General features: G+C 40.2%; 1 protein-coding gene across 1 annotated transcript in view; it reads right to left on the reverse strand.

Moving 5' to 3' along the window:
- Positions 1-11,509, reverse strand: part of LOC141983018 (arylsulfatase D-like) — a 37,292-nt gene extending 25,783 nt beyond the window's left edge. Inside the window, exons 1-4 of the mRNA XM_074945671.1 lie at positions 11,390-11,509; positions 7,740-7,800; positions 2,913-3,062; positions 1,518-1,639 (exon numbers count right to left, since the gene is read on the reverse strand). Coding sequence (XP_074801772.1) covers positions 1,518-1,639; positions 2,913-3,062; positions 7,740-7,762 — 295 coding nt within the window. The 5' untranslated portion in view covers positions 7,763-7,800; positions 11,390-11,509. The remainder of the gene's footprint in view (positions 1-1,517; positions 1,640-2,912; positions 3,063-7,739; positions 7,801-11,389) is intronic.
- Between the last annotated feature and the right edge of the window lie 668 nt (positions 11,510-12,177).

Below are 12,177 nucleotides of genomic sequence, written 5' to 3' on the forward strand. Positions count from 1 at the left end.
CCAAAGTTGTGGATCTGAGTGATGATGTGGATCTGTTTGATGGTGGGAAAAAGAGGAAAGCTGTAAACACAACAGGGCATGGAGACGGTCAAACATAAGTCAAATGTCAAGTTTTCTGGAAGACTGAAGTGGGACACTAAGGGCTATTATATATTACACTATCATCCAGACTTTACGGGTTCTGCACTGAGATATAGGAACACAGACTAGACTGTAGATATCTGTGCACAATTCCCACTGAGCTCAATGGGAGGTTAAGGGTGGAAGTGGGGCAGCATATTAACTTCAAACTTCCTGGGATACACACTGAAATAATTTGCTATAATGCAATGACTAGGGAATTGCAGTCTAGAAGCTTGCATAACTATTTTTTTTTTCATCCCTGGAACTTGTATCATCAGGAGAGAAAAGAATGCTTCTGTCAACCTGATTATTATTGTGTTTGGGTGAATTATAACACAGTTACAGAATTATAAGTTATTGATATTTGTCTTGCACGTCTGTCATTCCTGCTTGTTGACCGGAGGGAATGAAACTAGTCTGAGTATATTGCCTACATGCACTTGCTATTACATTACTATTGCAGGTATTTCTGTTTAGGATTTAAGGCTAAAGTAAACTGTGTTTACGAAACCTTTTGCCATTTGAGCACTGTGCTATAAATTGTTGAGATTTAGCAACTTTATACCAAAACATTACTATTGGCATCACTATTACAGAGCAGAATTATTCCATGATCTTTCGTGCCACAAAATATACTAGTTTCAGCAGAAGCTGCTCCCAGGAATGGCTGTTTATTTTCTACCCCACTGCATTTAATATGGGCCAGCCACATCTGCTAAATATCTATGGACCTTCAAAATTGAATTACCCATGTGGAGAGGCTTCTGGTGGCAATTCAGTGGGAGACATCATGGCTACTGCTCCCATCTGTTTGCATCTCCTAGCCTCCTTTCATGATAGCTACATGAGTGCTCTTTTCTGTCCTGTGCAGAGGCAGGGATGAATGGATCCATGTTGCAATAATTATAACATAAAACAAGCAAATATCCCCAGCAGCTGGTGATGGGACACTAGATGGGGAGGACTCTGAGTTACTATAGAAAATTATCTCTCAGGTGTCTGGCTGCTGGGTCTTGCCAAAATGCTCAGAGTCCAACTGATATTTGGGGTTGGGAAGGAATTTTCCCTTGGGTCAGATTGGCAGAGAAAAACTCTGGAGTTTTTTTGCTTTCCTCTGCAGCATGGGGGCATGGGTCACTTGCAGGTTTAAACTGGAGTAAATGATGGATTCTCGTAACTTGAAGTCTTTAAATCATGTTTTGAGGACTTCAGTAACTCAGCCAGAGGTTATGGGTCTATTACAGGAGTGGATAGGCAAGGTTCTGTGGCCTGCAATGCGCAGGTCAGACTAGATGACCCTGATGATCCCTTTGGCCGTAAAGTCAATGACTCTAAATGTTTAAAAGCTAAGATCTCTTCCTAAGACAGCACTGTACCATGAAACAGGTCCACACCTGATCTGATGGGGTATCTGCCAGTCAGGAAAGCTGCTCTGCTTGGCGTGCAAAGCGGAGCCGCAGCAATGTGCTGAGTAAGTTTCACTCCTTCCTTTGCCAGCCGGTCAATGTTAGGGGTCCTAAAAACAAAATCAACACAACCAAATTTCATTACAGTGGTCTGTCAGCTAATAGTGATTAGCAATGTTGTGTACTGTATTTTTTCTTTTCTTTTTTTTTTAAATAGACCTAATAAACATTTCCTGAGCTCTCTAATAAAGTTAGCCGTCGGCTGTTTCCTCTGCCATAATTAGGATAATGGATTTTTTTATTTTTCTCTCTCTTAGTCTGGTCATTACAATTGTTTGGACATTTTTAAAGTGAATAATTCCTAAGCTTAGACCCCATCCCTACAAGCAGCTCCACGCAGGTGTATCCTAACGCTGGTGCACAGCCATATGGAGGCCACTGGGGCTTTGTGGCTGCAGAGGCCCATCCCCGTGTGGCTGCTTGCAGGAACACTGCCTTACTGAGGAATTGACAGAAACCTGCTGGTTAATGGAAATAGCAGGTGACAATGAGATGTCACCTGGGACTTGGTGGGAGGCTGAAGGTTATGTGGATCTTTTTCAGAAAATAATTATGTTGTCCCACTATTATGGTAGAAAGACACCTGACACCATCACACCATCACTCTTTATGCAGAACTCATCACAAAAGGCAGATTGTCCTCACTCGTGCAAAATTCTCTTTGAAGTCAATGCGAGTTTTGCCCAAGCGAGGACTTCAGGATTGGTTCTCTACTTAAACAACCACATATAAAGTCTATAGAAATGGGATGGAAAAAAATCAGCATATCACTGTATATCAGAATTACCTTCCATTTTGTTAACATTAATTAACTCCTTAAATATTCTCAGCTGATGAAGTAGGCTGCCCTTAGGAGCATAAGGAACATTTATTTCTCCTTTTCTTTATTTCATTTTCATGTTTAACTATTTTTTTATCTGAGAGTCAGAAAAAAAAAATCGCCTGAACTTATACAAATGAAATCAGGACTAGTTTTTTTTTTAGAGAGGCTGCTCACCAACCACCCCCAGTGACTTCTGCTGGCGGTGCAGGTGCTTAGCATTTCTAAAAATCAGACCCAAAATAACACAAAATAATTGTTAATGATAAATAACTGACAATAAACATAGCCATTGCCAACAGAGTATGTCATTGTGAAGCTTTTATAGCGTTGCGAGAGAGATGGTCCAGTTAGCACCTTTAACCTACTGCTGGTAACACCAGCAGGGAACCCCGTCCTTCCGCCAGCCAGTGGCTCAACAGAGGAGGAACTGGACAGAATATGACATTCTTACAATAAAAAAGTAAATTAACATCTTTGATTACTATGCTTAAATCCTTTACCTTATAGTATCATTTCCATAGCAGCCTACATCTCCAATACCAAGATCATCAGCCAGTATCAGTACAATGTTGGGCTTGTAACTGACTGAAGCATGTGACCCAGGTGGCCTTAGGAACAGACATAAAACTAGGAGGATGGTCAGAGAGATCCTGAAAAGGTTAAAAAAAAATCAATATAATCTGGCTATTCTTATTTTTTAAATACACCCAGAAGGCAGGTGAAATCAGATAATTCTAACTCCGGACGGAACAAAGTGTGAAAAGTTTTATGAAGAACTGACAACAGAAATATTTTAAAAAATACATTGTATTACAGTAACTCCTCGCTTAAAATCATCCCAGTTAACTTGTTACGTTGCTGATCAGGGTTGTGAGTTCAATCCTTGAGGGGACCATTTAGCGATCTGGGGCAAAAATTGAGGATTGGTCCTGCTTTGAGCAGGGGGTTGGACAAGATGATCTCCTGAGGTCCCTTCCAACCCTGATATTCTATGATTCAATTAGGGAACATGCTCGTTTAAAGTTGCGCAATGCTCCTTTATAACGTCCATCCGTTTGGCAGCCGCCTGCTTTGTCCACTGCTTGCAGGAAGAGCAGCCCGTTGCAGCTAGCTGGTGGGGGCCTGGAAACAGGGTGGACCGGCAGCCCCCTTTCAGCTCCCCGCTCCCCTAAGTTCCCTGTGCAGCAGCTGCCCAGCAGGCTATCAATTGCCGGCAGTTCAGCTGTCCCTCCCCCACTGCCATGTGCTGCTCCTGCCTTCTGCCTTGGAGCTGCTCCCGGGAGCCTCCTGCTTGCTGTGGGGGCAGGAAAAGAGGGGGGCTAATGTCATGGTGTCTCCATCCCCCTTGCTCCTGCCCCCCACTTACCCCTTCTCCATATAGAGCAGGGTTGATTCACAACAGGGCTCAGGAGGGAGGGAGCTTGCTTGCCAGACCTGCTGTCTCAACTTGCAGATACACTTAAAAAGGCAGTGTACTTAGAGTGGGGTCAGCATACTTAAAGGGGCAATGCACATCTCTCTCTCACACACAAACCGTGTGTGTCTCTGTCTCTGTTTGCCATGCTATCTCCCCTCCCTCCATTCGTGCTGCCTTGTAGAGTGTGAGGCTACATTAACAACAATGTGTTAACCCTTGGGGGCTCAGCCGAATGCCAGTTCATCTTTTAGCAGTAAGGCATTCCCTGGGAAATATCCCACCCTCTTCCACCCTCTGACTTCACCACCTCACCCAAGCTTCACAATCATCATTGCTGTGTACAGTATTAAATGGTTTATTTAAAACTTATACTGTGTGTATATAAAATATAGTTTTTTGTCCGGTGAAAAAAATTTCCCTGGAACTTAACCCCCTGCCTTATTTATATGAATTCTTATGGGGAAATTGGATTCGCTTAACATCATTTTGCTTAAAGTTGCATTTTTCAGGAACATAACTACAACATTAAGTGAGGAGTTACTGTATTTATATTATTATACAGGAGCTTTCAGTGAAATTCAAACTAAAAAATGACTCCCTGTTACCTATTCCACTACAAAGCAACTCACTTATTCCCATCACTTTCTATTTACTGCTTGAATAGAACCAACAGAGATTTCCACTGTGTTCAACACCTAGATAAAGACAGCCAATCTGGTTCCATGTGTCAGCAAGAGAGCAATAATTTTATCCCTTCATTTCTTTCATAGCCATGTAATGAACTCCAAGGAAGAAGATAGCAGGATCATACTATAGGAAGAAATAAAAGTTGAACAGGGCTAGTCTGTGAGCAAACCACATATCTATTATTAGTTGGGGATTTCTGAGAGAAATAAGCACAAATATTAACAAAACCAATATGCCCCTTTGTTTCCCAATTGGTGTTATGGCATCATCATGCAAGTTTTGCATTTTGGGCATACAAACAGGTCTATAAATCTTTAGCTAGAAGTAAATAAGTGAGGGGAAGAATACAGATCTGATTAAGTATAAAATTGTCCCTCCATTATCTATTTTAATATATAATGTGCAACTACACTGAACAAATTAAAGCATTTTGTATTTCAATCAGCTTTATGCATCTCAAACACAGAGTTTCTATGGGTTCCTGAACCTGCTACAGTTTACAAGTTTAAAGTTCTTAACATTTGGCCAAGAAAAAGAATTGTTAAGTGTTGATCCAACATTCCATACTCCAAAGAATTAAAGTTGTGGATGATACATTTTTAATGGACTAGCCTAAAATACATGGGACAAATTTTCAATTATCACCCTCATATCATCAAGCCAATTCAAGAGCTAACTAATCAAAATTTTGCCAATTATGATGATTATTTTTCTATTTAATATTTTTTTCCTGCAACGGTTACCCATCTTTTCCTCATGATTATTTAAATTACTGAAGTACTATAATAATTTGTCTGATTTTACTTTGCACAATAACCATGAAATTTTGCCTCACTCCTTTGTATTCCAGAGTTAACAATATGTCTAATATTACTGAATGATAATAAATGCTGCATTGAAAAGAATGACTGGACAGTAATACCTACACCCCCAATATGCACATAACAAAAATGTATTGCAAGATGACAGTATCCTTCTTGTACATACCATGATAAATGACTTGACTAAATTATATAGATTTTCCAGATTACCTGCTTGTAAGGATCCATGCTAGATCAATTCAAAACTCCAGGAAAGCCCGCCTTAGCACAGAAATTACAAGGTCTACATTAGAGCTTATATCCAGATATATATATGAGTGTGAATATTCTTCTAGTTTGGGGTGTTTGAATTTGAAGTTTCATTAGAGTCCCAAAAGTCAAGGCATAAAATTCAGATATTTCAGAATAAGCATTTGGATATGGCATTTCATTACAATCCAATGTCTGTCTTACACACAATCAGATATTACACACTGAAGACACACATCAATTAAATAGGTTAGAAAGCATCAGGATGTCTACTGCCCCTTAACTTTATCATGAAAGAACAGGCTATTCCTCCTACATACTTAACTCTCATCTTCTGTTTATCTGAAATGTACTGAAAAATATTGCATCAATCCCTGAAGCAATGCTGGAGTCTGACTGTCTGCCTTCATTACACATACAGACTGAAGTTCAAACCTCCTACAGCTTATGCAAAAAGTCAAAAATACTTATGGAATGAGGAAATAACTTGTGTGTACTGGATGAACGAGATTTGGAAAGATATTTCACAGAATATGAAAGGGTTTTAATTCAAGAAACACATGTAACTCTCCAAATGACAAAGATCTAAATAAGGAAGAAACATTAAAAGATCAGCCAGCTACTACTTCTTTCTGCAGCAACTACTTGGCCATAGCTTAACACATGGATAAATTATAGGCCTCCACTTGGTAATTAAGAAGTGACAAAGAGAGGAAAACTATTTTACCTTAGCATAGTGAAACCCATAGCTCTGCTTGTCACATAACTCCAAAATGTTTTGTGCAGTATTATACTATAAATCATTTTACCCATCTAGTTTGGCAGATGAATCCCAGTCAATCAAATCCTCTTTAACAGTACCAGTGAAGAGGCTTCTGCTAGGGTAATACTTTTACCCTGGAGAAGGTCAGTGAGACCTGGATAAAATTCTGTGCTAAGCCTCTAAAGGTATGTCTACACTTCAAGCTGGGGTTGAGATTCCCAGCTCAAGGAGACAAACCCGTGCTAGCTCTGATGGAGACCGCACGCTAAAAATTAGAAAGTAGCTGCGGTGGTGAGAGTGGCCAGCTGCCCAAAGTTTGTGCCCATCAGAGACCTAGGTAGGTACTCGGGGCACCTGGACCCTCTCACTACTCGCACTGCCATGGCTACATTCTATTTTAATGCACCAGCTACATCAGAGCTAGCGTGGGTATGTCTCCTCAAGTTGGGAATCTCAACCCCAGCTCAAAGTGTAGACATACCTTTAGAGGCACAGCACAAAACTCACAGCCCAGGGAGAGGTAGGGGCCCTGTAGGCCTCTCTAAGTTACAGCAGCCTCACAGGGCTGCCCACTGGACAACTATGTTGTCCAGAATGTCCACAGTATTGTGCACTGTGGCCCCACTCCTTCCATTATGCACAGGGATCCTCAAAGGGCAGACTCACAGCTGTACTTCACAGTGCTTCTGTGGGAGCAAGCTCCAACAGGCAGTATCCGGGCATCAGTTTCCCCCACTATAAAATGGGAATAATGATACTTATGTCCTTTGTAAAGTGCTTTGAGAGCCACTGATAAAAAGCCCTATGTAAGAGCTAGGTATTATTATTTAGGGCCCCTTTATGCCAATTTAGCCTTTTACCCACCATAGAGGGGCTGGAGTGTCTTTACAATAGACAAATGGTTTTTCCTAGAATTCTCAAAATCATCCAGAGAACAAGTGCAACCAATGTATTGACCTTAAATAGGTGTAACAGAGGGAAATCCAGTCCCATAATTTTAAACTGCTTTTCTGATTCTTTCTAAACTTCCCAGAAAAATTGAACTTGAGACATTTACACATGACATGTACATTTAAATGGAATCGGTTTCTTTTTGGGGAGAAGTTGGGGAAAGGGGTTAAAATTCAGGCTTATAATGTGAATGTAGTATCAACCTTCACAGTACAGCAGCTTCTGCCATTGGTAATTTGAAAAGATTAAGAAGAAACGGGATAAAAATACCACCACACCAATAAATCACATTATTATATTTTATTATTTATTTTTATATACACACTACTGTTATATTTATGATGCTGATGTAGACTTTATGATGTCATTCGACTCTAATGAGCTTTTACTCATAAATAGGAAGAAAACAGTCATTTGTTCTATGATTTTTTTTTCTTACCAGTAGCCTGTCAGGTGCCACATGATTTCTACCACGACACAACGGTTGGTATTTCAGGATTCTGTAAAAAAACAAACGAACAAACAAAAACCCCATCACATTAAAATAAAAAATGTAATCATGTAAATGATTAAAGAGCCTGATCAAAGCCCCACTGAAATCAATGGGAGTGCTCATTCACTTCAATAAGCTTTGGATCAGGCCCAAAATGAAAAAAAGCAGTGACAACAATAAGGAACAGACCTTTAAGAACAGGTCATGATACACTGATATTATAATTAGTTACTTCCAGTAACGCCCACAGTGTTCTAGTTGCCATCTAAACAGAGAAGATGGCATGATCCATGCTCTGAGAAGCTGGTACCCTAAGAAAAGACAAATAGACCAAGAGGAAAGTGAAGGGAGAAACAAATTATATTATCCTAGTATATGGGCCTTATCCAGGGCCTTTTGAAGCCAATGGAAAGAGTTCCATTTGAACCAGGCCTTATGTAACATACACATTTCAGGTTTCAGAGTAACAGCCGTTTTAGTCTGTATTCGCAAAAAGAAAAGGAGTACTTATGGCACCTTAGAGACTAACCAATTTATTTGAGCATAAGCTTTCGTGAGCTACAGCTCACTTCATCGGATGCAATACACATTTCACTGAATCATGCAAGTCCACAGAAGTAACCAGATGCCACAAGAATGGCAACTGGAATCATTAACTCCCATAGCATTGCACCAACACCATCATATTAACTTGTGATGGAGATTAAAATGACAGTTGGTTTCTCTGTCTCCCCTGCAATTTTCAGACAGAATCCCATTACCTCCCTCTCTCGATGTATTTATTCTCTTTAGTTTAGGACAGTTTCCCCATTGACTGGGTAATAATTCTCTTTCACTGTACTACAAGATTATATTAACAATGTCCACCCTTTCTAAGTTAAGGAACTGTAAGAAATCTTCTTAAGCACAATAATAGTCTGCTAGCTCGTTTTACAATATATTTTCTTTTAGTCTTCCTAAAGATATGCTTAATTGTTAGAATTTCTAGTCATCCACTATTACAGATTACCAGCTGATGTCATCGTCACAATGATGCTGACAATTTGGTTCTCTCCCGCTCTTTACCTTAAGTTTTGAGATGTACATTTTCCTGATTGGTACTCTTTTTTGCATCATTTCAGTTGGTTACACCTTTTCCCTCTGGGTACATTCTCTGGAGGTTGTGTCTCCATAGCTCTGATCTGGGTATTTTACTTTCACACATTTCCTCTAAGCTCTCCTGTACCGTTGGCATGGTTTATACACATTGAGAACAAGATACTATTGTTACAAAGAATTAAAATAGCAGTCTAATGATCTTGATTCACAGGCATCTGAATAGGTTTCTTAGAGCTTACTCAGTGATTGCCAATTCAATCTTAAATGCATCTCAAACATCCCGGTATTGTTTACTTTGTTTGTTTAACCTTTCCCATAAATTGTAGCATTCAACAGCTTAGTTAATGTATACATGAAAAGCAAATACAATGCTTATAATACTTGATTTCATTTCTTAGATCCTGTTTCTAACTCTTGCAATCACAAATTACATCTAAAACCATCAATACCACATACCTTAGAACAGTGGTGGGCAACCTGCGGCCCAACAGGGTAATCCGCTGGTGGGCTACCATACAGTTTGTTTACATTTGCATGGCTGCCCGCAGCTCCCAGTGGCCGCGGTTCACCATTCCCGGCTAATGGGAACTGCAGGAAGCGGTGGCCAGCACGTCCCGCCACTGCTTCCTGCAGCTCCCATTGGTCGGGAATGGTGAACCATGGCCACTGAGAGCTGCAGGTGGCCCACCAGTGGATTACCCTGACGGGCAGCAGGTTGCCCACCACTGCCTTAGAACAAGAATTGCAGTTTTTACAATCAGGGTTTAGAATGGACGTGGTACCAATACATGGCCTATGCACACACAAACCTCATAATAACTTCCCAAAAGTTGACTAAAAATACTGAAAACAATTATTTTGTTAACAAGTACCTAAACTGCATGTACTGCCTGCAGTTAGTCTGGGGCAGACCCAGATTTAGGTCTGGGCATTAGTATATAATGAACCATATGAAGATGAGTGAAAATTTCTTGCTGCCTTCAGATCCCTCCTCTAGTCACAATTTTATGACCTTAGTGGCAGAGGTGCTAAGTCAATGATACTCAGACCTCAGTACAATTGGTTAATAACATAGTAAAAGCATCCTGACTGATTAATAATTAAATCACACAGTGTTTTAATATCATGTGCTGCAAGGAGCTGCAGGAGACACATTAAAGAGCCACTTGTGGCTTCCTGAGCCTTAGTCCGAGTATCACTGTACTAAGCATCTTTAATACCTACTAAAGTAGAAGGAAGTTGCAGGTACTCAGCAGCTTTGAAAGTTAGGTGCAGTTATTGTGCATTTAGCTGCTATTCAGGTCTGGATTGGCCTGTAAAGTCAGACCTTTGGATTTACCCTCCTCACATTTACTCAGAATATGGGACTGAGAAATTGGTGGACTTTTCTGTGGAGGTGCCTACGAAATAAAAGACAACACTTTGATAACAGGGAACTAAATTAATTTATCTTCACCCTCTCCAAGTCTTCCCCCCTCCCAGACTAAGGGGAAATAGAGTATGGTCAGAGTGCCTTTGTGCTCTGGCAATTCCTGGCTATCCAAACAGCTGCTCTGGGGCTGTTGCATCCACCTGCAAGTATGGAGACCTCAGGGCTACTCTAACCTCTAACTCCCATGAGCTCATATTACTATCCCACAACTGCTCTTAAACAGACTAGTCACTTTTTATTATCCAAATTGTATTAAATTCAAATAGAAAAAAATAGTAAAGCTGATGAAAACAAAATTGGATCTCACCCATTGTTCCCTCTAAGCTGTGCGCGTCTGCATGTGCACACACAGATCCTAACCCCGTGCACACGGTGAAACACCACGCGCACAACAATTTGCACAGAAGCACAACAATTTGCACAGAAGAAATTTTTTGCTCACACGGCCTGTCAAGAATTAGAGGGAACATTGATCTCACCCCAATTTTAACAATTTCAGGTGTTATACATAAGAGGCCTTTTATATTTTATTAACTATACAAGACTTATACTGACAGTGCCTCTAAAACTTCTCTCTATTTTGCTATCAAAATATTCAGAAGCATCTAGCTTCAAGTGAAATAGCACAACCCTAGGCAAAACCTATAGGTATTTTTAGACACATGAATCCTTTTCTTAAGGAGGACCCCAGTCTGCAGTACACAGTTCAACATTACTCATGGAATTCTCTTATTTGATTTGATTTTGTGCCACTGAATTGGTTAAAACGTTCCTAACTGTAGACTGAGTGCATACACAGTAAACCATCTCATAATTCCAGATCAACTGGTATGCAAAATGTACCGTATGCAAAATTCAACGGATTGCTCCCACTTTATGCAGCACTAGCATGGGCAAGACAGATTTGTGTATGGTAGTCATCTCTGTAAAAAGAAACGTTTTTCAAAAGCTTTAATCAAATTATTTTATACTGAGGGAAACAACAAACTTTTTGGAATGACCATTAATATTTTCCTGTACATTTTCAAACAAATGTTGCTACAGTAGAAAGTGACCAATACAGTACCTGGTGCTGTCACGCTGCACTCCGGTAGTTTAGAATAGAAGGCAGTCGATGCATTTGTCTGTGAGCTCAGTTTCAGAGTTGATTTTAAGTCATTTCATATTCGTCAGTGAAACCACCTCTGCCACAGCACAGCATTTACCATCAGTTTTAGCTGTTGCCTGGAGGGCAGTCTTCATATCTGCTCATGCGCACAGCTCTGCAGCACGGAAGGCAGGGCACTTCCCCAGTGAAGGAAAGCTTAGCCTAACCAGTACAGCACCAGAGAAGCCAAGCCAGAAAAACCTTATTACGGATCTCTGCTGCTGACAACAAGGCTCAATATGCTAAACTTCCCTAAAGTGTACCTCCTGCTGATGTTTGCACAGTGGTAACATTCATAAACACATGTAGGCCTGATCAGTGAACAGTAGGCCTTTCATTAGAGACCTAGCTAAAATGATTTCTGCTGTTCACTGGATTCCAGAAGAAGATTAAGGGGTCCCCCTTCCAGCTCAACAGCGTTCCACTGAAACTCTAATCATCCATTAACAAACAATTTCCATTAAATCAGTCATCACTGCAACTCGAGCCTGGGAAAAAGAACAGATGTAACACTTTCTTTTACACTTTTAGTGAAGCAGCAATTCCGTAAAGTTTACACGAAGTGAGGGAAACTAATCTTTTTTAAACAGCTTTGAGTGACTGCAACAATGAACAGGAATTGCAATAGATATTTTAAAAAGAAAATAAGCTTCTAATAGCAGAGAGAATTTACAATATTTCTCTATAATTTCCCAATTTTGTCTTTA

Source organism: Natator depressus, chromosome 1 (genome assembly GCF_965152275.1).
Source record: "Natator depressus isolate rNatDep1 chromosome 1, rNatDep2.hap1, whole genome shotgun sequence".
NCBI classification, from domain to species: domain Eukaryota; kingdom Metazoa; phylum Chordata; order Testudines; family Cheloniidae; genus Natator; species Natator depressus.